At 41.5% G+C, this 26035-nt stretch overlaps 5 protein-coding genes across 5 annotated transcripts; 1 reads left to right on the top strand and 4 right to left on the bottom strand.

The window, feature by feature from the left end:
* Positions 1-195: 195 nt before the first annotated feature.
* LOC129584202 (melatonin receptor type 1A-like) lies at positions 196-2445 on the bottom strand. Its single transcript, XM_055476322.1, has 3 exons — positions 2422-2445; positions 1095-1145; positions 196-900 (listed from the first exon to the last, which is right to left on the bottom strand). The coding sequence occupies exons 1-3, from the start codon at positions 2443-2445 to the stop codon at positions 196-198; spliced, it is 780 nt and encodes a 259-aa protein (XP_055332297.1).
* A 1278-nt stretch (positions 2446-3723) lies between these two features.
* LOC129584201 (melatonin receptor type 1B-A-like) lies at positions 3724-5273 on the bottom strand. The gene is made up of 4 exons (XM_055476321.1): positions 5127-5273; positions 4931-5048; positions 4418-4487; positions 3724-4360 (listed from the first exon to the last, which is right to left on the bottom strand). Exons 1-4 carry the CDS (start codon positions 5271-5273, stop codon positions 3724-3726), a joined length of 972 nt encoding a protein of 323 aa, XP_055332296.1.
* A 3654-nt stretch (positions 5274-8927) lies between these two features.
* Positions 8928-11022, bottom strand: LOC129584200 (melatonin receptor type 1B-B-like). The gene is made up of 4 exons (XM_055476320.1): positions 11005-11022; positions 10092-10209; positions 9619-9688; positions 8928-9561 (listed from the first exon to the last, which is right to left on the bottom strand). The coding sequence occupies exons 1-4, from the start codon at positions 11020-11022 to the stop codon at positions 8928-8930; spliced, it is 840 nt and encodes a 279-aa protein (XP_055332295.1).
* Positions 11023-11841: 819 nt separating this feature from the next.
* On the top strand, positions 11842-21144 carry LOC129584298 (atrial natriuretic peptide receptor 1-like). The gene is made up of 24 exons (XM_055476433.1): positions 11842-12410; positions 12862-13061; positions 14093-14285; positions 14379-14422; positions 14481-14519; positions 14597-14746; positions 14802-14939; positions 15414-15464; positions 15530-15706; positions 15778-15931; positions 16036-16120; positions 16198-16324; positions 16390-16527; positions 16721-16897; positions 17390-17717; positions 18018-18333; positions 18398-18472; positions 18623-18699; positions 18761-18828; positions 18907-19054; positions 19394-19442; positions 19737-19786; positions 20811-20908; positions 20968-21144. Exons 1-24 carry the CDS (start codon positions 12053-12055, stop codon positions 21013-21015), a joined length of 3288 nt encoding a protein of 1095 aa, XP_055332408.1. The 5' UTR covers positions 11842-12052; the 3' UTR covers positions 21016-21144.
* LOC129584301 (putative RNA-binding protein Luc7-like 1) lies at positions 21031-25949 on the bottom strand. The gene is made up of 9 exons (XM_055476441.1): positions 25455-25949; positions 25229-25320; positions 24562-24663; positions 23911-24021; positions 23194-23337; positions 22908-23084; positions 22299-22450; positions 21779-21835; positions 21031-21441 (listed from the first exon to the last, which is right to left on the bottom strand). The coding sequence occupies exons 1-9, from the start codon at positions 25510-25512 to the stop codon at positions 21375-21377; spliced, it is 960 nt and encodes a 319-aa protein (XP_055332416.1). The 5' UTR covers positions 25513-25949; the 3' UTR covers positions 21031-21374.
* Between the last annotated feature and the right edge of the window lie 86 nt (positions 25950-26035).

Here is a 26035-nt window from a genome sequence, read left to right as displayed (position 1 = left end):
TTAATTACTCGTATACTGCGTTTGGCGTGTGTGAGTGCAACCTGCGAGCCATAACCATGAGGAAACCAGGCGAAAACCCTAACTGTTATTATGAAAGTTTATCATTGGTATTGCAACACGATTTCCATCTTTGTGTTTATATATGAAATTGGACAAATATCAGGCTCAATCAAAAGACTTCTGTAAAACTTTAGTCTATCGATAATAGCGTCTGGAAGATGCTGTCGTGGGGACCCGGTGCGACGCCGTGGATAATGGTCCACTTGTCGTGCTGCTCTCACTCTTCACCGGCAGTCGAAACATCAACCGCAATCCATCCCAGAACTTCCCCAACCGCACGGCATACAGAAAACAGTTGGCCGTCCCCACGCCGTGGAACAGCAGCAGCGACAGCATATACCAAATATGCGGCAACTGCGGTCCCAGGTTAACCAACATAATCACACCAAAGGGCAAAATTAGCAACAAATACGCGACATAGGTCTTGAACAAGGACTTTACGATCCGAATATCCTTTCTAAAGAACTTCCCCGGTTTCCCGGTCAGCACCCGGATACGGCTCATCCGCACCTGCCGGTAGATACCGTAATAGGCGATAAAGGTTAATATGGCCGGGAAAAATATGGTGCATGTTATGAGAAAGAGGGTGTAGCGATAATGATCGGTGGCGAAGGTGCAGACGAAGAGGATATCGGAGAAGCCGAGCGAGCCCCATCCAACGTCTACGTGATTGGGCACAGTAACTCCAAACATCACGATCCAAACAATCAGACACATAAGGAGCACGCTTCCCCGGGTGTATACGCGGGGATATAGATTGGGATGGCGTATCAGAATGTACCTAGAAAACCCAAACTTACTAAAATAATCAAGGTTCTTGCGATAGTTTGATAACTGTGGCTGAGAGAATCTCCTACCGGTTAATGGCAATTAGCAGAGTGTTCCAGTGGGTAGCGATACAGCTGGCAGAGCACAGTTGAGCAATCACTACATTAAACGGGAATAAGAACGTATATTAAATAACTGGATAAGTATAGCTGGGTGATAACCGAAACAATGCACACGTTCGTAATTGCAGGGTAATTAAGCATTACCTTTACATAGAAATGGATGATTTGTAAACCAAATTTTCCCCAGAACAACACCTACACATAAAGACGTTAAGGTAGGACCTCGATTAACCTCTAAAAGCCGCACATGACCGAGAACATTTTGCCGACATTATTATTATGCTATGACAAAACTCGCAGTTAAAAGGTGTTTACAGAAAAGGTGGCTTTTAATGTTGTTTAGCCAACTACCGTACATCTGTGTCAGTGTTTCTTTAGTTTTGATCTCTTTATATAAGACGACTGGCTTACCAACGAGAGACGATGGTTGAGTGACGAACGATATAATGAAGTCCGCCAAAGCCAAGTTGACGACGAAGGCGTTCTCGATTGTGCGTAAAAAGGACGTACAGACAATGACGAGTATAATCTGTAAAATTTCAACTTGACCAAATCGCAAAGTAATGGCAAAAAAAATAATTTACAGTACGGTAGGGCAGCATTTCAGCTAGAATTACAGTATAAAAGCCTTACGATAAAATTTGCAGCTGTCCCCAATATGCTCTCAAATGCCAGAAGTGCACAAAAGAATATTTTCTGTCCGGAATCGATATAATCAGCAATAACAGTCGTATCTGAAGCGGTACCATTGGAAGGCGTAGTTTGTATGGAGATGTTCATTTTGCGCCCGGTCAATAAACCACAATAGGTTATGTTTGTATACTGTATATCAGACACTATAGAGCAGGCCGATGCAACAAGCGCAGAATGCAACAGAATGATATCTTCTGTAGCGCAATAGCAAGGCAAGAATGTTGTTTTCAGTCGCTGTCATACGGTTTCATAGCGCGCTCTGTGACAGCCATCATCTTAAGGTCACACAATGTAGCTCCACTATATTTTTCTCAAAGTCGAAGTGCCAGTGTATGACTGGCCAAATAACAGCAGCATACTCAGCAGTCTGCATCCCTCAATCCAGAACAACAAAATCTGCGCTAATGAACAAAGTTGGCTGTTCTCGAGATCTTCATTAATAAGACATTGTGGAGGCTGTCTCGTATTCCATGAATGCAGCATGAATATGCATTATCCCCTCTAATGCTATCTTTCTTAGTAGTGATTCCGTCAATTAAAGGTCAAGCCGGTGATACGCTGCAAGCATTTCCTGTGGTGTCATTATGATTTGCGCAAGCATAATCGGATTTTTCCCGCGGTGGCCATTAAAAGCGAATTAGCGACTGCAGCTGTGCGATTATGAAACGCCAGTATGAATCCGTGACTGTATTTTGATTGAAGAATTGTCCATTAAGTAAAAAATGGATTTTAATAAAAGGATCAGTGAAACCCCGAAAAGGTATTAAACCGTGCGTACCTCGCCTACAGAAGTAGTAATCATTACAACGCGCTAATCTACAGTCTGTTTCAACGCTAAACTGTTTTAAGCAAAGTATCCGCCGTATTCAATGAACGGTTTTGAGCACTGCTCCGTCACATGAGGCTGCGTATCTAGAACAAAATATCCATTTAGTGCGTGCCGACTTTGTTGAATGATGTATGCTACCCCGCAGCATGACATAGCAAGACTAAAGGTCGAAGCACACCCGTTTTTTCCTGTATGTCATTGCACTGAGACGCTGTATTGGAAAGTAATCCCGAATCCCGATTACCTCAGATTTTTCCGCAAGATTATTAAATTATTAACTGCATACGCAAAAGCGATCCTGCGAACAACAAAAGCCATATTTAGTGGGGGTGTGTGATTTCGACATAGGTACAGCTTTTTAATTATTAAGTCGGCTTTTCTAGGCATGCCTTTCGTGGTATAACCAGATTAACACGTTCGATTATTGTTCTCTTATTGATACAGGGCTTGCAGAAACCGTTATCCCCAGAACTTTATTGAAAATTTAATGGGAAATACATAAGAAATGTTTTTAGTGGCGTATTAGCTTTGCTTGCTCTTGTTTGCTTGTTCTGTAGGATTGCGGTCGCTGGCGCATTCGGTTTACAGGAATTTTAGCTGTGTAAATCGGGTGCAACACCACGTACAAGCATATAAGCATTGCGTCGGCACCGGTATACAGTTTATTCAATTTTTTTATCCTGGATGGGCGCTTCCACGTGGCCAGCATGGAAAAGTAGTATAAAGAGTGGGAGGGATATCTTGTTTCCTTAAACACTTACGTAAAATTAGCCTTCCATCAAGGAAAGTAGTGAATGCGGTGCGAGCGGTGACCTCAATTTTTTTTTTTTAAACCTATAAGTTTTTGAATATGTGGGCGAGCTGCAGAAAAATGGAAGCGAACAAAGAGCTAATTATTAATGCATTTTTTAGTTATTAATGTACTCAACTGGCAAGAAATCTGCAAATTTCAGTTCCCAGCCCCATGTTTGCTTGAAGTTGAACTGCGTAACTCGCGTTTCCGCCACTCTGCTATCTAGCCAACAAGTTAACCAAATAGTTGATGCAGTTAGCTTAACTTTAGATCATGGTAAATGACTGTGGGCTACTGTAATGACTATGACTAATTAACAGTGGGTGTTTTTGTGTCGAGAACAGAACTGAGTACATTTGCCCAGTTGTATCGTAAAAAATGCAATAAAACTGATCAAGCAAGAAAAAAACCAGTTTAGATGAAAAAACTGATGAGTGCTGACAGCATATGGCATAGCATTAGCGTTTCAGGGATGCGGTTTTTTGAGACCGTTGCGACGTGTTGGACATTTGTCCACTTGTCCCGCTGCCATCGCTCTTCATCGGCAATCGAAGCATCAGCCGCAATCCATCCCAGAACTTCCCCAGTCGCGCCGCATACACGAAGCAGTTGGCCGTTCCCACACCATGATACAAGAGCAGCGTTAACATGTACCAAATATGCGGCAACCGCGGTCCCATGCCCAGCACCATGACCACCCCAAACGGCAACACCAGTAGCAAATATACGACATACGCCTTGAACAGCGACTTAGCAACCAGAACACTTTTCTTTAAGGACTTTCCCGGCCGCCCGGTCAGCACGCGGATGCGGCTCATCCGGACCTGCCGATAGATACCGTAATAGGCGCTAAAGGTCACCACGGCCGGGAAAAACAAACTGCCGGCCATGATAAAGAGAGTGTAGGGATAATGATCGGCGGCGAATGTGCAGACGAAGAGTGTGTCGGAGAAGCCGAGTGTGCCCCAGCCGACGTCAATGTGATTGGGCAAACTAATTAGGAGCATCACGCCCCAAACCGTCACACACATGAGGAACACGTTTCCGCGGGTGTAAACACGGGGGTATAATTGGGGATGGCAAATAAGGATGTATCTGGAAAATTAGCCATTTTGTGTGATATTGTGATACTTCTACCGGCAGGCATCTTACCGGTTAATGGCAATCAGCAAGGTATTCCAGTTTGTGGCTTGACAGCTGGCTAAGCAAAGCTGAGCAATTACTACAGAAGAAATACAGATAATTGGGCTATTATTGCGGTGCTTCAACGTTCTTTAATTTGCCAGATTGCTCAAAACGCGTTGGAAATGCGCGGAATTATGTACTACACTCATTTCGTGAACCATCTATGCTTTTGCAGTCCAACTTTTAAACTTTCAACACACAAGATATCTTGTTAAATTAAATAAGATACATTGTTAAACAAGTTACATTGTAAAAGGCATATGCATACCTTTACAGAGAAGCGGATGATTTGTGAACCAGATTTTCCCGAAAAGAACACCTGCGTACACATAATTTCTATATGCACCGGCGATAAAACGCTAATGCCAAATCTTGCATGCAAATGTGTTAGGCAAAAAAACAGCATCCGGTAATGTGGCTTATTGTTTCTGTCATTATTTTATTTTCGCAATATTATTTCCATAAGCCAGAATTGCTTACCAACGAGCGACGACGGTTGAGTGACGAACGATATAAGAAAATCCGCAAATGCCAAGTTGACAACAAAAGCGTTCTCGAGTGTACGCAGAAAGGCCGTACAGACAATAACGAGTATGATCTGCAAATCGGAACTTATGTAAAATTTGCAATGTTGAACTAGGTTGGTGAAGAATGCGACAATATATAAAAAACTTACCATTAAATTGGCAGCTGTTCCGAATATACTCTCCAACGCCAGGAGAGCGCAGAAGAATAACTTCTGCCCTGAATCAATGTAATCAGCAGTGGCAGACCGATTTACCAGGGTACCATTGAATGTTGTGGCTTGTATAGAGATATTCATAGTCGTCCGACCGGTAGACAGATTATACAGGTATATCAAAACCCCGATACAACAATCAAGTAATTCAGCAGCAGTCAAGCCGATTAAAGGTCACCAATTAAAGTGACACTATGGTTTCCAATCGGTCAAGAAGCATGTCACTGCAGGCCTTATAACATCCGCTCCGCATCCAGCCCGCTACAATATCAGAACCGGAAAGAAGAACAATGGCGAGGGAATCATTATGCAGTCTCCGTCTCAGACTTAAAGAATGGCAATATGCATGTATTATCCGCAGTAAGTAATGCTTTCCGAGCAGTGATCCCGTGTGCCAAAGCTCAAGGTGGTATTACTCTGCAGGCATTTCCTTTAATGTCACTGCAATTTTCATAAGCATCATTGGAATATCCCCGTCTGTGCCACCGACTGCCAAGATCGTAGCCACTGCGCGTGGGCAATCAGAAAATGCTGGATAATATTTACGCCACAATATGATGAAAGTGGGAGACTCTTTTACTAATTTTGGCTTTCAAATTAGGGTTGCCACTAACCTAGAAAATTTATCTTTTAATTAGCAGGGGAGATATACGTAAAATCCTACATAAATCTTAAATCCGCTTTCCTCGCCCATCCTTTACGCTCATGGTGCACCACGAGCAACTCTCATATAACTCTTTCATAGAGTCGACTCTCGTGCACAAGCGACAAATTATCGTATGAGATTGTATTGTCAGAAGTCGTTTATACTTGCCGAGGCATCGCTCAGTATTCTTTGTTGATACAACCGAGAACGTTTTAGCGTGCCGGTGGCAGGAAATATTTTGTCGAAAGAACCTGACAAGCAATTATGTTCGTATTAGCATGAAAGATAGCATTTCATGGTTTTCTGTTTCACCGTTTACTTTTGGATGCGCGCTAATGCAATGAGAGTTTTGTTTTTTTCCCGCCTCATGTGAACTGGAATAAAGTTGCCGTTTAGTGCGAATGCTTTCGAGCATATTCAAGCGGATGATGTGCTATAGTCTGGCTTACACACATGATTAAAGTTCTATACGAGTACGTTTTTTTCTTCCGTTTAGACCAGGCAATTGATTCCTTCAGCTTCCTCCCTGAAATACGCTGTACGGCTGTAGGCAAAAAACTATTCCCCTGATTACCGGTGCATGAAAGTGGCAGCAAGATTATTTAATCATGCAGTAAGCTGTATACGGGGATTCCTCCGAAATACATATATCCTGTGGGTGTTTTACTGCTTGCTAATTATATAGATTAACCCGTTTAGGGTAAGAAGGCGGTTCCTCTAGAGTTCCAATGGTTCCACAAGTTCCATTGGTCCCAAAAACAGCATCGGTTCCATACGTTCCACTGGTTCCATAAGATCCACCAGTTCCATCCAGTCCAACTAAATACCTACGCTAGTATCCGATGAAATCACAACAGAAGTTCATGTTACGTCCCTTATGATACCAATGGAACGTATGGAACTCTACTGAAACCCATTGGAACGGTCGGAACCACTGCACATTTCTCATTGCGCCCTTTACGTGATACATGGAACCAATGGAACTCTATTGGAACCCATTGGAACGTATTAACAATGTTCCCTTTGGTTCCAACGAGTTCCAGTGGAGTTCCATAAGTTCCACTGGAATCAAAGAAAGGCGCAATGAGACGATTTACAGAAGTTCCAACAGTTCCAAAGGAGTTCCATAGGTTCCATTGGTATCACATAGCTGCAACAGCGCAATGAGACGATGTACAGACGATGACCACGACGAGATGATGTTCCAACGGTTCCAGTGGGATACAGTAGAGTTCCATAGGTTCCATTGGTACTACACGAGGGCGCAATAGGACATGTACAGATAGTAGTTCCAACAGTTCCAAAAGTTCCAACAGGTTCCAGTAGAGTTCCATAGGTTCCATTGGTACCATACAAGGGCGCAGTAAGGTGTACAGATAGCAGTTCCAACAGTTCCAACGGGTTCCAATAGAGCTTCATTGGTTCCATTGGTTCCATTGGTGTCTCTTTGAGGGTACAACGACTTTCTGTGTTTCGACTATAACGGCCGGTACAGGAAAACTATGTCTTTTTACCCTAAACGGGTTAAACTCTCTTTAATTAATTTACTCGTTGTTGACCTATCATTCATTAAGCAGCTTTATCGATCATCTCTGCTCCTGTACGCTCTAGAGTATGGTATTGTGAACCACACGTGCACGCCTGTACGGCTCCTCACAGCAGTGGACAGTACAGTAAATATGCAGCATAAACAAGTGTGATGGGATGTAAAATAAAAATGCAAACAACAATGCCAAACAAAAAGCGACAAAGCTTTGATGTAGGATTGATTGGAATGCTGTGTGTGCAGTGAGTCAAGTAGTTTGGAATCTTTGGATCGATAGTGGGAAAACAGGGAGGGAGACAACCGTACGGTTTCCATGCATAAAACCGAAAACCCACTTAAAAAAAATATTTGCAAAAACTGAGATTGGAAAATTTCGTTAAATTTCAAAAAACGTTTTACTGAACTTGCGGGAGAAATGGAAAGCATGAACATTTACTGTATAGCCTTGCGAAAAACTTTAAGTGGACACTGGACACTCTGTAACCATCCGAGTGCTATACGTTTTGCCATCTTTGACCCCGTGCACTATATATACCTTTTGCGCTTTAATCTGCGTCTCGGTGTACTACCGTATTCTAACACAGTTACACCTATTACTAGCCCAGCTGTACTTATTTTTGTATAATATCAAAATAAATGCGTGAATTTTGCGTATAGTATATCAACTGGACGACGACAACTTCCCTTCGAACAACAGTTTAGAGACAGAAACGGTTTAAATGGTTTGCCTAGGCCGAATCAGGGTTCATTGTCCAGAATGACCATACGTACGTGCTAATGGTGCTAATGTATCCGATCCAGCCGAAGTGCGAGTAAGACCATCAAATAAAGGTAAATTTTGTGTATAGGTCAATTTCCGATTCAAATTTGATAGTCAAAAATCGGAGCTGGAAAACTGATTAGGACGAAACATTTCCTAGAATTCTGGCTCCTGGTTGCCTGGCCAAGAGAAACTGGTATGGCGGTTTGAGGAGTTGTCCGGAGAGACAATGACAGTAGCTGATTTCATTGTGCAGTTGACTGTTTCTACAGCACGTCATAATCGCTTCGCCAGCAAAAAATGTCGGGTGCCCTGTTTACCAACACCGTTAAGGAACCATCCACATTCGAATACATGCGTGGTAGTTAAAAGGTAAATACAATATTCAAAAATATTGCGAAACTCAGAGAAAGCTGTCCCGTTCGCCCTCTAGCCCATGGTAGTTACGTTCATTAAATGGATTTCGAAGCGACGATAAGTGTTACTAGTTTGTACATGTCTGCAACATATAGCAGTTGTTCTGTAATCAGTAGTCTACATTTATCTTGTATGCAGTACGAATATTTTAAAGAAACATGTGCATATTTCAAGGAAACGTTATTTCAGAGAAGGCTGCCCGTACAAATAGCGTGTTTGCAATTTTTTCTTGGGACTTTTCCAATTAGAATCGCTGAATGCACATTTACAAATTTTTTTAAAACCTTAGTGTCAGTAATCTGCACATTCACGCAATAAATATGACACAAAACAGGCATAAAAAATTTAACTGTCAATGAGAAACATTTCTCAGGGAATAGATCGGCCGGACGTTTTCTGTGACCTTTGCGACGACGTGGACATCTGCCCGCTGGGCATAACGCCATTGTCCTTTCTCGGCAATTGAAACATCAACCGCAGTCCGTCCCAAAACTTGCCCAGTCGCGCCGCATACACGAAACAATTAGCTGTGCCCACACCGTGAAACAGCAGCAAACTCAACATGTACCAAATATGCGGCAGTCGCGGTCCCATCCCCAGTACCATGACAATTCCAAAGGGCAGCACCAAAAACAGATACACCACATACGCTTTAAACAGCGATTTGGCCGTCTTGATATTCTTGCGAAACGACACACCCGGCTGCCCGGTCAGGACGCGGTCCCGGCTGTCGCGCACGCGCCGATAGATCCCGTAATAAGAGCTAAAGGTCACGCTGGCCGGGAGGAAGAGGCTGGACGCCATGACAAACATGGTGTAGGGATAGTTATCCGCGGCAAAGGTGCACACGAACAGCGTGTCAGAGAAGCCGAACGAGCCCCAACCGACATGATTGGGCAGTCCGATGAGAAACATGAAGCCCCAGATGGTCAGGCACATGACAAACACGTTAAAGCGCTTGTACACGAGGGGATATAATCGCGGATGACAGATCAGGATGTACCTGGAGAATTGTAAATGTTTGCCAAGATTAGGCAATGGTTCGACAGGGTTTCCTCACCGGTTGACGGCGATCAACAAGGTGTTCCAGTTGGTGGCAAGACAGCTGGCCGAGCACAGTTGAGCAATAGCTACATCAACAGTAAAAGAATTACAGCAAACGCTTTTGCAGCTGTGCTAACATGACGGTTAAAGAAACCTTTCAATAAAGTTACGTAAAGTTAATTAACGATGGCTTTAATTTGCGCTACCTGTACATAGGACTGGATGTTTGGTGAACCAGGTTTTCCCAAGCACCACACCTACCGAAAATAAGACACAGCAGACGTTTAACAAACCGTTTTCTGGATTAGCTAAGCTCGAGTAATGTTGTTGTAAGACCGATCCTTTGTCGATATGTTTTTGTTCTGATATAATTATGCAGTTACGAAGGCGCTGCCCATTTCTGTTACTTTGTTGCCGGCAAAAATCCGAGTTATTATAGATTACGATTACGATCAAAGGACTTGGAACTGTAATGGTCGTTTTACTCACCGACAAGAGATGATGGTTGAGTAACGAATGAAATAAGGAAGTCCGCGAATGCTAAATTGACGACAAAGGCATTCTCCACTGTCCGCAAAAAGGTCGTGGAACCAATAACCAAAATTATCTGAAAAAATCCAAATATGCTTAACGCAGTGCAATAGGGTAGGTATGATAGTACAGTCTCACAATAAAGTTTGCAATCGTTCCAAAGAGACTTTCAAATGCCAGAAGGACGCAGAAGAACGCCCTTTGGCCTGGATCAATTGTATCGAGTGTATGCAGATAGGACCCATTGGAAACACTACTGCCGTTATGCGCCATATCGCCAAACGTTTTCACTTCACCATCGGCTCAATATGAAAAACGCAAGGTGCAGAAAATTACACCTTGCTGAGAGAACACGTTATAGACGGAACATTTCCTCTTTGCAATGATGAAACTGCATTTATGTCGTCGGTTCTGGTGTCCCGAATCAACAGCTCCGAAAGGTCACCTCAAATCAGCTGTTAATGATGTTTTTCTCATTCATCCGCCCGTTGTGCGGCGGTGTATCATCAAGGTTTTACAAGACATTAATTAATACGTCTAACCTTGGTTTGAGGGAAAATAGTCCCCGGCTTAAATAAAACTGATCACGCCATCACCGGGAAATTTTCATTTCTTCATGTGGCAAAGAGATTAAAATCGCATCACTCCGAGAAGCTAATGCCTTTCCGGATACCGGCTAAGTTGACCAAGAAGCAAGCCGCATTAGATATATATGGCTTCTACGCGTATGACAAAGCCGTGTTTTATTATTGACGTAGAGAGGTGAGAAAAGATGATGTGCGAATGAGCGGCATCCTACTTAATTAACAATATGTATGTCAGAATTAATCCACTGATTTTTACCGGGACAAATTGGTTGATGTCCCATTACCATGGATGCTGCGGGCATTTTCCTTAACACCGACGTAACGCGCTAAAATCTTTCCTGTTTACTGTATGTATGCTTCAGCTGAAAACGCGCATAACCACGGTGCTAACGTAAACCGTGCGCGCATAAACGAAACAGTTTATTCCAGATTATTTATGGCCTAGTTCAAACGGGAAGGACAGACCCGAAGCAGTATTTTCTGCTTTGTCTTAAACCAGTTTCACGATTCGTTGTGCAAAATAGTTGAAAACGTCAGAATGTTCGCATTTTGAAGTGTACCGTGTAAGATGTTTTAAGATTTAAATTTTTCATTTACAGACAGCTTTGAATTTTAATGTACTCTCGTTGTTGTTTTCAACGGCCTAAGAAGGGTCATGAAGACTGCTACAGTTTTAAAAGTATCTAAAAATTTACCGAATTAGAGTAAACAAAAAATGGCCGCCTCATTTATGTGACAAAAGTGACAGGACCACTAAAAACTTACGACACCGAAATACAACTTCAAAACCATCACTAATTATTAAATTTGCATGTGATCGTACTACTGAAGCAGACCCACTCAGTTACATAAGCACATAAAATATATTCAAATCGGAAAATTACGCAAAAATCGGAAAATTTAAAACAAACATGCAGAACTTGCGAACAAGGTGTTCGCAATGCAACAATCAAAAACCCACGTAAATGATATAAAATAAAATAAATAAAGGCGCTGCAAATTACCGGGTGCGAATAAGAATACGTATTTTAATAATTTCTTAAAGCAGCGAGCCACCTTCTAATAGACGATGCCGGTACAAACATGCGACTATTAGTTGTGGCGCGCTTAACATCTTTCTCGACGTACTCCTTACGTATCGCAGAATACCGTAAGCATAACATTTTGTGCACTCTATAACTAGAGACGCGAAAATTACATAGCCCAGCGCATCGGCCTTAAATCATTCCTTTAACGATGGAAAATCCTAGCGTTATATCCCGCAGTCACTCATCATATAAAGGTCCATCCCCACCACACAGTTGCTGCGGATAGTAAGTTTTTTTTTTAAAAATGCTCGTTGTCTTTGTGGTGCTGCTGATGCGTTCTCTAACGCACGGCCTGTCACTGGCTCAAACCCAGCTGTACAACCGCTGCAATGCCACCTGTTCCGGTTTCGTCGGTGGGAAAAAGACACCGGTCGTGACCTTTTGTCAGTTGTGGGGTACTGACGGAATGCGGGTGGATCCGGCCATTGAGATGAGCATTCGGACACTGCGTGCGGATTTCGAAGACCGTGTGGATTTCCAGTGGGTTAAAGCAATGTTGCCTGGTTCGTGCGACGACGAGACCGTGCGAGAAACGTCACCGGCGGCCGTTAATTTGCACCTGGTGGAGAGCAAAAATGGATGCAGTATTTTTTTGGGACCGGGTGAGTTAATGCCGTTAATAAATGCTCTTTTTAATTTCTCAACCAAATCAAAAGCTCAACCATCTGCAGTGTGACTCGAACGTTGCATTCGTAAATTGCACGCAACAGCGAATACTTTAAACGAAATGATATCTGTACAACATGATCTAAATTATTAATTAAGACATGGACTATCCTGGTACCGGTACAACAGCCAGTATTATATTATATAAGAAACGATGAGATATTCCTGTCAGTTTTAGTAAGAAGATAAAATCATCCTTAAAACAATAACTGAAAATTAAACGGACATATTATCTGGATAGAAGCACGAGTAGATTGATTGAACTAAATTATTACTAAAATTAATTTATATAATTCAGTTTTAACATGAAAAATTGTGCTTAAAATTTCTGCATTCAGAATGCTGTAGACTGCATAATGGCACGGAAATTAAAGATGTCTCTCCTAGGATGTAGTAAAGCTGTGGAACAAATCCGTGGTTTGGTCAAAGAATGGAATGTACCGCTTGTAACCACCCAGGCCACGTCGATCACCCACGAGCAGATGGCCAGCAGCAAGATGATCACGCGGCTGGGATTTACGCAGGATGCTGTCGTCATGTTCGTCGTGTCCGTGTTGAATTATTTTAAATGGATTAACGTTGCTGTGGTAAGTAGCCGGCTGATGACTTGTTCGGAAAAAGTCCATGACGCAGAAATCTTTTGGTTATCTGCAATGTAACGCGTTACGCTGGAAAGTCACATCATTTTGAATCTCAATTTATCCGCTCAAGAATTTCAAGGATATGCATAGTGGCGGCTTTAATAGAGTTAACCACAACTATGAAATGCAGGCGAATGCTAAGCCTATTAGTAACCAGTAACAGGGTTACTACGTAGTAATCGACAATCCTCACGCAAATTAGACATCAAGGATTAACCCACGCTATCCGCCCGAATTCACAAGAAATCTACGTACTTTGAAAGAAAACTACGTATTTTAACCTTTGAATGCTTAACCGGATTGAATTATAATCAAAATAATAATTTAACCGAAGCTCTATTTGGCGCCGTTTTTTAGAAGAACATGCAGACCTAGAGCAGTAAGCTGGTCGATGCTAGCGTCACGGAATGTTTTGCTCACACGATTTACTATAACTGTACTGTGCACGTCAAAGCATTAGAGGTAAATGCTTCATCGCGCATGGTACAGCGTAGTGAAAATTGAACTGCTTCGGTGCAGTGTTTAAAAAACTATTTTAAGCAGTTTGCAGAGCACATAGATTGCTGGGCCGTAGACGTACAAATACTGTATACAGTATTTGTAGATTTACGGCCGATTTGTTGTTAAACAGCTTTTACAGAGGCGCGAAAAGATTTGTTTTTAAAGCACCAGTTTTGGCGACTTTTTGTATTGTATTAAAAGGTCACAAAATCCCTTAATGCATTAGATACAATGATGCATAATCACATAGCAAAATGCGTACATGGATTTTATGACTGCAGTACATGGGTTTTACATGGATTTACATGGATTCTATGTATTACACAAAGTGCCAATCTTGTTATTTTTACTTCCGATCAACAGAACGTTTCTAAAAAAACAGCAACAGTTTATGCAAAGAACGTCGAATCATATCCAGTTTGAAGATCGCGAACAAATTAAAATTTTTCCCACAACAGCGCAGTACTTTTTTCCAGATTTATGACAGCGACACCGACTCGGTGGAATTCGGGCGGACTTTCGAGACCTACGTATTTGACAATCAGTCCGGAAGCGGTAATTCTGAAAAGAAAGATGACGATGTCAGCGCACGTATGTTTCCCTTATCAGCCAAATTAGCCCGGGAAGATTACCGGAATATCCTCACCCGGGCTAGCACGACAGCCAGAGGTAGAAGCTGCTGATTGATGTTTGCGCAACCGCTAATAATACATAACTCAGCCATCGGTTTCGCGCTAAATTGTTTTGTTGTGACATTTACAGTGATTGTAATTGCCGCCTTATCCAACATCACGCGCGATATAATGGTATAGATTAGGTGCTAAATGCGAAAGGTCACGGGATTAATCTGGTTGTCTTAATTAGCTAACGGCGCAGGATCTGGGAATGGCCAATGGGGACTATGTAAGGGATTAATTAGAAAGGTCACGCGCGTAATATACGGTAATTTTGCCGATTAGGGAAGGGCTGCTTAAATTTAGGTTTACATTACGGCGGATCTCTACTATGCTAGCGGGCAGACCGGCTCGCTGTCCTTCGCGTCAGGCAGCGGCGCGGATGCAGGTGATTTGCGACTATTTGATCAGCACCGCATGGATCATTTCAAGAAGTCGGATGCGGAAATTAGCCGGGTAAGATGTGTTATTTGACGTGCCTGTGAAGGAATTGATTGGCATACCTTACTAGGACATCAAAACTGCTTTCCAGTCGTTATTGGTAGTACAGCTGAAAGCGCCGGAGAGTGCCGAATACCGGCGCTATGAAACGGCGGTGCAGGAGCTGTCCAGAACGCAGTATGGATATACTTACCCAAAAGACTCGCGGGTACCACAATCAACACACAATCAAGTGTTTTCAAACCTAAATTTTTGCTGTTTCGCCTGCTTTATTGTAGCATCTTAATGCAAGTTAAAATAAAAAATAAAAACATTAACTGTACAGTGTTTGTATTATTAGTTAAAATAATAACTAGTTGTAACTAGAGAAATTTGATATACGGACTACGGTTATATATGAAATTATAGTAAAAATTCTGATTGTGTAGGTTCTGCTTGCGCTGTAACGCAATCTCCAAATAATCTGTTTGATAATCCTGAAATTCTGAAATATACGGGTATAATCGGCCCATAAATACTGCGTAATTTGGACATTTTTTAGTGTAGTTTTTTCAGTTTAATAGTCTCACAGTTTGATCTTCCCTCATACCAACAAACACAAAGTTGAAATTACAGCGCTTACTGAAAAGGTCATACAATTTTCGCAAGCCAATATCATATTACATATGCCTCTGCTATGAAGGTTCCACCATCAGTTATGGGATTTTTCGATGGAGTTCGCTTATACGGCTTGGTATGATAACATCACACTGCTCAAACTTTCCCAGTTTTTGGCTCTTAATTGTGGTGCGATAGCAGATACTGAACGAGACCCTGCGAAAAGGTCAGAGCAGCACCGACGGCCTGGCGCTCACGCAGCGCATGTGGAACACCACATTTCGCAGCATGGGCACGGAGATTGTCATCAGCGCCAAAGGTGATCGCATCTATGATTTCAACCTGCTGAATTTCGACCGGGCTTCCGAGCAGTTTGTGGTATGAATCGTGCAGCAACAGTTGGTGCAAGATTTGTACTGAAGCGTTCGAACATATGTGGTTTCTATTAGCCATTCCTGCAATTCACCGCTGCTAATAAGAGTTTCACGCTCCTCCGCAAAATTCAATGGGTCAACGACCAATCCTTCCCGCCGCCGAATGTGCCGCCGTGCGGATTCGACGGCCGTTCTGGTCCGTGCGTCAATCGCAACGCGGCAAATCAAGGTCAGCGGATATTTGAATTATGTACAATAATTCAACGGCAAACGGCAGTTGTTACCATTATGATGCAATCAATTAATTTGCAGCCCAGCTGAGAATTTTTGCAGGTGGACTCTCCACGGCGGCGGTGGCGCTGATTGTGGCCTTCTCCGCTGTCGGATTGGTTCTCATTGGTGGAACGATCTCACACTTGTCCGTAGAACAAATAAATTGGCTTCTTCAGTTTAAATTTATTAATTTATGAATAAAAAATTTGTTTCTGGAAGCAGTGTGCAAAAGCGCCAGAAGCGAAGGGACAAGGGCGACTGGTGGCGAGTAGACTTCAATGCCATCGAGTGCCTAAAGAATGCCGGTAGTTCACTTCTCAGCGGCAGTACGACCCGAGTCAGCAGCCGGGTACGTAGCCGTTTAGAACTTCACACTGCGGCAAATATCCCATCATCAAATTATTTAATTTGTAGGCGACATCCGCAGGAACATCCAACGTCCGATTAAGATCATACATTGAGAACGGTCAATATCTGGACACTACCGTAGCGATAAAGCGAATCACTCGCGCTTTTCTCGTGACGCAGGATAACGAAAAGGAACTGCAAAACGTAAACACTCGTGTACAATTTAATACTGTGATGTTACCGTGTTTAATGAAATAAAAATTGTTATATTTAATAATCTATAAATTTTACGGCGCTATCAGCTATAAACCCTTTGAACCGCTATAATTAAGTAAGTGCATATAACTCGCCATGGTTTATACAGAACTGATTAACGAATTAAACCGTGTCTTTGCAGTTGCGCAGCGTGATCCATCCGCATATTATCCGCTTCGTGGGTTTGTGCATGAATCCCGCTAACGAGTGTATGTTGTACGAGTACTGCGAGAAGGGAAGCCTGACTGATATCCTGGAGAAGGACACGTTGGCCAGTGACTGGGAGTATCGCTACTCATTCCTTTACGAAATTATAGAAGTAAATAATTAGTTAACGACTTAGAGAGTTCGGATAGTCGTCATAAAGTAATAAAGTAACATAAAGTAAAAACTGTCTCACAGGTGCAAATGCAAATGGGCAGGTAATTAAAAGGGCAAATGCGCAACTACATATTATGATAAGTACATATGTAACTGTCACAAAAGCTCTAGTGTAGTTTATAATTATTACCATGTACCTATGTACGGTACATGCGAAGATTTTTTACCTTTAACATGCGAAACGAATATCGCTACAGAACGTTAACCGAAACGCATGTGTAATGGTCGTCCGCCTAGTCAGTAACATATGACCTTTATCTGATCTACGCGCCTTTTCATATGATATCTTCACTGCTGCATTGTATGCACAGCAAAACATCAGTTTTTGTGGATCTTGGATTTCCTGTTCTTCTTATAGATCATATGTACATACTTGCATATTACAGATGTAAAAGCGATTTGGCTTGAGCTGTTAATTTGCTTTACATAGGGCATGATCTACTTGCACAACTCGGTATTTAAATCGCACGGCCGTCTGAAAAGCAGCAACGTGCTGATCCAAGGCCGGTTGGCGGTGAAGATTACGGACATTGGTCTTTGGAATTTGCGCACGCCGTACCCGGCATTCTTGGATCCACAGGCGACGGACGAGGAAGTCCGGCCTCTGCTCTGGGTGGCGCCGGAACATCTGCGCAGCAGTATCCCGCTGCATGGCACTCCCAAGGGCGATGTCTACAGTTTCGCCATTGTCCTCATCCAACTGGTCACCTGGACGGAGCCCTATGAGTCGCAACTGACGCCTAACGGATCTGTTAAATGTGCGGTAGTACTGCTTAAACTTTTTTACTATAGACTACTGGGTAAAGGTCAAACAGCGTCTATCGTGCTGAAGAGACAATTAAAAGGTCACGCAGAAATAATGGCGCGCAATATATAGTAAAAAAATCGTACAGTTAAAACAAATTTCTAACAAATAAATTAAAAAAAATGAATCTAATATTGCGCAAAAGGTACAGGAAATTAATTTTAATATTATTGAAAAAGAAGCAAGTTCTAAGAAATTTATCGATTACAGCGCTTTCCTGTTAATGTTGTAATTAAACGTTCAGCATTGTTAGATGTGGTGAAGGAAGTGCGCAAAGGTGACACACCGCCCTACCGTCCGCTGGTTCCTTACAACGCCTGCGATCCACTCCTGTTGAAGATCATGGAGGACTGCTGGTCGGAGAATCCCCAGGAACGTCCGACGTTTGCGCAGATCAAAGAGCGAGCCAAGCCGCTAATTAAAAGCCATTCCGGCAATCTGATGGATAATATGATTAAGAGGATGGAAAAGTATGCCGCACAGTTGGAAGCCACGGTAAATGAGCGGACGGCGGCGTTTATTGAGGAGAAGAAGAAAACGGAAGAACTACTCAACCAGATACTGCCCAAGTAAAACTTTTCCGCTAAATGATTACCGTTTCTTATATTTAATTAATTTTTATTTATCAATTAGGATTGTGGCAGAAAAACTGAAATCCGGTGAACGGATTGAACCGGAAACCTTCAGCAGCGTCACCATATATCACAGGTAAATCGTAAGCAGTTTCCCTTACTTCTACCTAATGTTGAGGAGTCAGTTCCAATGTATTTTTAATCTTTTAAATTCGTCTAAATCAAGGTAAATCAAATTACCATGTATATCGAGAACATATTTATATACACATTTAATTTATTTTAGTGACATTGTGGGATTTACGCGGTTGAGTTCGAGCAGCACCGCGGTGCAAGTTGTGGATCTTCTTAATGACCTTTACAGTAAGCAGGCCTACATTAGTTAGATTCATTTGGGAATATCCATATTTGTGTCTGCTTGTAGTTTTGTTCGACAGCATAATAGAAGGTTTTGACGCCTACAAAATTGAAACAATTGGCGACGCTTACGTTGTACGTATAACTGATGCGTACGTGAAATATTCATACGCTTCGTGGCATCCAGTAAAACGACTGTTGCCGGTATCGCAGGTTGCCAGCGGACTTCCGGTACGCAACGGTGATAAGCATGCTATGGAACTGGCAAAGATGTCGCTAAAGGTCATCCGTTCATTGCGCCGCTTTCGCATACGTCACGATCCTACGTCACATCTAAATGTCAGAATTGGCCTGCACACCGGTAAAGCCTTATTATAATTACGGGGAACAATTTCTTAACCGCGTAGTGCTGTACTTTGTAAGTGTGTTGTGTTATTAAAATGCCCAGTAAAGCTGAAAAATTACGAGACTGGCTTCAAACTGAGATACCGATGAAATGCGAATAAGAACGTCGCGAGCAAGTTTTCTGTACACAGTTTCCAGTCCAGATCTGATTATTTTATGCGCTAGTCACAATACGCCAATTAAATTTCATATAGACTGCTGAATTATGGAGTGGTAGTATTATTTAGCACTTCGTGACGGCTAATGCGAAACATCTCCGATTTGTTCCTCAAAATGTTAATTTTTCTACTTTTAGGGCCATGTGCAGCAGGCGTGGTGGGTCTAAAGATGCCCCGATACTGCATGTAAGATATTTAAGAATGAAATGCTTACATAAAATAAGAACTGTTCAAAGCTTTTGCGGCTCCCCGTACGTGGTCAATAAAATATGAAATAAACTACGAACACCGTCCAGCGGTTTTGCAGTGGATATAAAAACTATAGAACGTGTACAAATGATGGCAATGATATCAGGGCACCATCAAAAGCAAGCCGTTTCACTACAACAACTCTCCAGTAGCTCAACGCTCATGTACAATTGTACAATTGCAAATACGATACATCTCGAAATTTTTTGACAAAGACTTACAAAATTTTAGTTTTGGGGATACGACGCTAATCGCCGGAAAAATGGAAGCCACCAGTGAACGTAAGTAATACTTACTATTTACTGCATTTTCCTATTATTACTGTACGAGTGCGACAAATGCTGTACCGAATTACGCCGTAGACTATAGTATAGGGGGGAACCTCTACGTGACGTACAGTGGCGTACACCTCAGCGTTGTGTACACGTACACTTTTCTTGTGTACCGCATATTTAGCATTTAACTGTACGCAGGAACCTCGTGAATGCGTACACCGTTGTTTCAGAACTGAATTTTTTAAACTTTCTTATGGGGAAATCAAAAGATTTAAAGCAAACTTACAGGAAATCGTTAGATTATCGTATCTTGAGTTATGTTTTTACAATCTTTGCTGCTAAAAGTGTGCAAGAGAGTTGTTCTCGTCTGTTTACATGCATATGCAAACTGATGTAATTTTAAGGAAGCAATTAGAGCACGTGCATTTCTAAGGTTTATGCGGTGCACACTGCACATATGTATAATACTCAGCATTCTGTAGTGGGACAGTGCCCCTGAGTGTGCAGTCACCCCCAGGGGGGCTGGGGCTAGTTAATCTGAATTCCGTACACCCCTGAATTACGTACGAAATTTTCCGTACGGAGGTGTACGTATTTCAGAGGTTTCACTGTACTGTATTAACAGCGCTATTATTTGCACGCCACTAACATTAATTTCCTTACTATAATATAGAAGTACTTACTTACATACTATTTACATACTGTAAAAATTTAATAAATAAGGTGTGGCGTATGTCGACATCGGCTTCAGCGCTAGCAAGTAAAAAAATGATATTATGACCTGCAAACGACAATGCACCAAATGAAAGAATATTCAATATATCGGCTTTCTCTTTATTCACCATTAAATCATCCATTCATTCAGCCTACTGTACCAACGTTTTATCTGCATAGAAGCATCTGTAGCACAAAACATAGATATTATATCTTTAATATTTTCGTCAAAAATCAATTTATCAACGCTTTATTTCGAATATAATTAGCTACGCAGAACATTTGTAAAAATTCTGAGCTGAGATTACATGTATAGCGATGAAGATACACCTGAGCGCCACAACGTACACCCTACTGCACAGCGACAATTCCACCGATTTAATTATGGAGCCGCATGGCGAAATGGAACTTCCGGTAAGAAACGTCAAACATCATTACCCTCGTGTAAGAATCAACCGTTTTTTGTTTTGTAGAGCAAAGGCGTAATTAAAACCTACTGGCTGCTGGGATCTACCGAATGAGCAACACCGTTCAAACAGTGGGAATTTATTCAACGCCGCCCGGAATAAAAAAACAAACAAAATGTTCTGCTTATTATACTTCAGAATGATCTGGCAAACCGAATGAATAAAAATCGGCAATAAAATTAATTTGACAATCGCTCGTGTTGCTATTTTACGACAAAAATGGAAAGAGCTTGCACGCTGTATAAGTTACGACACACTAATAATTAACCAAAAACGCTACGGATCTAAAATACAAGGAGACACCATAGACATAAATAAAAGAAAGCACTACTGCAGATGAAAAACTGCATACCTTGCAATGCATTGTATGCACGCATCAACAATCAACATGAAACACAAACAGATATTGAGTGTTATGGCGAAGTGGGCTTCTCGGCCTGGCTGTGAGATCGGCGTTCTCGGGAATCACGTCTCGAAGACCTGTTCATATACAGTGAAATAAAAATCTGCAGTGTTTGAATATTTCCGAATTGTGCAATTCCACGTACTGTAATTTTTATTTAATTTTCACATTACTGGCTTTAGCATAAAATTCTTTTGTGTTTTAGCATAATTGTTCTGTCGTAATTTGTAGTGAAAGGTTTCTTGAAATCTGTTCTGTCTGAACAGATACAGGAATAACATTTTCCTTATGCTAACTCACTGTCACTAATCAAAACAAAAAACTTCATACAGTACTAAGAAAGCTTTTAAAAGTCAAAAAAAATTTTAAGCATTACAAAACACACGCCAAGAAAAATCTTGAATATATACGTACTTGGAAGATCGGCGATCACTGTCACGTTGACGATCACGACTGCGACTGCGGCTCCGTCTAAAAAAACATTGTACAATAATTCAAACCAGATTAACACAGCCACTTCCTACAGTACATTAGCAAAACAGAATAACAGCAATTTTCAACACAAACACCTAGCTAGACATGCTGGCTAAGATAAAATCTACAAATACTTGAAAATCGCGAGAACTAACGATGAAAACAAATACACCAAAATATTTTCTTCTGCATGCCCGAAGCAGTTGTTTGCTTACTCGTTAACATAAAATTACACAAGCGGGGAAAACGTACAAATCTCAATGATATATTATTAGGCATAGCATAACTGTTAGAAAAGACCTGATTATAAGGGATAAATGTACGAAAAGATTTCTGAAAATTGTAGTTATCGTATACGTTCCAGCTAGCCAAGATGAATGGTATTTATATACCAAATTATTAATTATTTTATTTTTGTGTTACGTTTGTCATAAACGAGATTGCATTTTGCGACACTCACCTCTTCCGGCGATCGTCACCGCGATCCCGATCGCGATCCCTATCCCGGTCGCGCCGATCACGGTCACGATCGCGATTACGGTCAGGACTGGAGCGCGCCTGGTTTTCTTCGCGCTCCTTCCTCCGTTTGGCCGCCTTCGCATCCACCAGTTTCTGCAATAAGAAGCCCGACATCTTCAGTCTCATTCACATAACAAACCGCAGCGAAGACGATATTACTGTAACAAATTCTGAGCTCCACATCAATTAAAACGTTCAAGATTTTCACGAATACCAGTATCCTCGTAAATATTCATGAAGTAGTATTTCGTCAAAATTCGCATTTCGTTTTCTCACAAATGCTTTTTTACTCAAACTTTCTTGTGGATGCGATAAATGACTAATGGTGTTCACAGTGCACACCAACTGCAGTATGCCCAATGACTTGAAAATAAACTATTCCACAACTACAATACATCAGTCGAATATTACGTATTCTTACTTATCAGTCGAATATTACGTAGTATTCAGTCGAATATTACGTATTTTTAATTCCGAAATATTCTGCTTGACCGATACTTGATAGAAAACGACACTGAAAAATGCCAGTGAACAAGTTATGGAAGCATACCTCCAAGAAGACCAGTTTATCACGCAGTTTGATAAATCCCAGATGCAGCTTTCCGCCAAAATGATCCGCTAAGCGCCGGTCGTTATCGTGAATGCCCAGGTACGCGCTGCAGATTTCGCACACCCGCAATTTCTGCTGCTGATATGTGGAGGCAGGCATGGCATTGCGGTAATCCATCTACATTTAAGCATCATATTTCAGTATAGGTCGTCCAATCAAAAACTCCAATGCACACAAGATTATGAGAACATTCTGCGTAAGTATGTAGGCACGTATTCTGCATTACCTCGGCTTTCTTCTTTTCCTCCTTGAGTTTCTCCACTTCAGTCATCAATTTCAACGACTCCTCCACATTTCCTTCCACACCTAATCGCTCAGCTTCCGCCAGTTTCTTACCGATCTGTTCGCCCACATCGTGAACCAGATTCGCCTATCCCATAACAACAACTTAACATACTCGAATAAACGTTATTTACACGTTGCACTAAACATTTATCAACTTCCGTTCGGGTATACAGAATACTTTACGGAGATCTATTGCCATACACTTTATCTGCAAAGAAATCCAAATCAGATGCGAGTATTATATAATATAAGCTCATATACAAAAAAAACCGACTAAAATACAATAATTTAATACATAAACAATTCTAGCGAACAGCGATACTTTCGGCGATAAAGCCACAGCAGAACACTCAAAAGATACGACCAAGGAATCCCAAAACGGAACCATCATCACAATGCCATCATTTGTGTTTTACATATTTCTACCGCCGTGAAGTTTATTTTAACGAAGATTCACTGTATATAATTCAGTACGTACAGGGAGAAGCAATGCGTAAATAAATACGCGTCAAAAAATGTAATTCTTACATATATTACCATTTACCAAGTAGTAATCTACCCGTAGTAATCAGAATTAAACAATTTCTGTTATTACTCATCATGCTCTGGAACGTTCGATCCAAATTACTATTACCAACCAGATATGCCAAAAACATACCTTGACTTCCACTTCTGTACTTAATTCTTCCTGGGTTTCCGCCAGATCCTTCTTGGATAGCTCAATACGCCGATCGACATCCCTGATAAAACTCCGCAATTCCGATAACGCCTGTAAAATCACAAAACGAAATAATAACCCAAAACAACAGCTACTTCCCCAAGATCGCTCCCAAAATCCTCAAAACAAAATATAAATACGAGCTCTTTTTACAAGGATTAACTGGGGAGGTCTCAGACTCTCAACTTACCAACCGGAAGTACAGCGCTGCCATTTATTCTGAGGCAAAATAAGTACACACTAAATTCCCTTTTATACTGTAAAGCAATCGCTGCAGGCGTGTGCACACCGGAACTCGTAATAAATGCTAAAATCTACGAGATTTCCCCTATTATAATGCAACAGAATCAATACGCAATCCTGCACAAAAAAACTACGCACCACAACCACGAGGGTTTGGGAAAGAAAACTCCACAGAGACAGATTGCAATCTTCCTCTTATTACAAGTCACTGCAAAATAACAAGGAACCCATTGCAATCGTCGTCTGACGGAAAACAGTCAACAGTGTCGTCCTCCACACACACAGATCCACAGGAAAATCTGGACGCCAGCAGTTTACAAAAAAAAATGAACTTATTGCTATACTCACATCGGCTTCGAAATTCCAATCGCGTCCATCGGCGCTATCCTTCTCGTAATCGGCCTTGGCGGCAAAATCGTGGATTCTTCGACACTTTCCGATGTCAAATCGCTGCAACACAAATCCAAGCCCACAATAAATCCCGTAAATATAATATGGAAGCATTTTAACTAAAACCAAGTAATTTTATAATAAAAAGTTTATTCAATTATTCATTGTACCATATCATCTAGAGTACTACAATACTTTAGGCATCTAGATTCTAGAATGTATTGCAGAATGGCTATAATTTGAAATTTTCGCTTGGTATTTGCTGTTTTCAGTGTTTTGTACAATACTTGTACAAGCACATGTACAAGCACAAAGTTGCACATGACATATTTGTGATATCAGCAAATCGCTAAAATGTAAATACTTATCAGTATATCTAAACGAAATTCAGCAAAACGATCAATAATGCCAAAACAATCAAAACTAAAATTTAACCAGAATGTAATGATATAAGGCAAAATTTTGTTGAAAAAGATCCTTAATCTCAGTTAATCGCTCACGAACTTGTAGATTAACAGAATTTCGTTATACTTTTGATTTATTATGTTCGGGATTTTACTTCAACAAGTAACTATACGATTGATAAATGATAACTGAAGATCTGAAACTAAATATTCATACTCACAGTGCTATCGAGAACATCATGAGGACAGCAACCCAGCAGAAACGGTCGACAGACTTTGCTGTCGGAGAAGCGGATTTTTGGTGCGTTGTTGTCTAGAAAATCAGATATGAGAAGATATAAAGACTTCGACAGTGCAGCGTGTGGAAGTTCCTTCCCAATCGTTCGTCGAGAGAATGGTGACGACGGAATCAGATCAGAACTAGTAAAATAGCAAGGTAGTAGGTACCTTCTGTGGAACCCATCAACTGCGCCAGCATGGCACGCATCTCATCCTTAGCAGACATTGTGTCCTTGCTTTTCCGAGCAGACTGAAAGGCTCACGTCATAAACAAAATAAGCCGGACAATCCCAAATGATTCCAGATTGCCAGGATCGACAGCTTTGGAGTTTTGAATGAGACCGCACAACATAAAGTCATATACCTGGTACACTACAGCAGTTTCAGCCTGCAGTTTCGCATTCGCATACCTTAATTCGTGGTAAGTTGCTAACTGCTTACATGAAATACATGATAAACATTCTTCAGCGTGACAAAAAATATAAAACGTAAGAATAATCCGTAATCGTATGAAAACAATTAATCTTCACTCTTCAGCCAACTGGTCACTGGTGGAAATGATATCGAGATTCGAGACTTCTCTAGTTTCTCCGTCTCACTTCCTTTTCGCAGAATCGCAGTCTTCGACCTGCTAGCGCTGCTAATTGCGACTTGGCAGTTGGCAAAAGAAATTTTTCAAGGTTTCAAACCGCAACTTACGGACCGTAAGTTGCGATGTGCGGCACACCGCACTGCTGTACGCTACGTAC

The sequence above is a fragment of the Paramacrobiotus metropolitanus genome, unplaced genomic scaffold (genome assembly GCF_019649055.1).
Source record: "Paramacrobiotus metropolitanus isolate TYO unplaced genomic scaffold, Prichtersi_v1.0 Parri_scaffold0000013, whole genome shotgun sequence".
Lineage (NCBI taxonomy): Eukaryota > Metazoa > Tardigrada > Eutardigrada > Parachela > Macrobiotidae > Paramacrobiotus > Paramacrobiotus metropolitanus.
The sequence above is the reverse complement of the archived record's forward strand: the minus strand, read 5'-3'. Positions and strand labels throughout refer to the sequence as shown.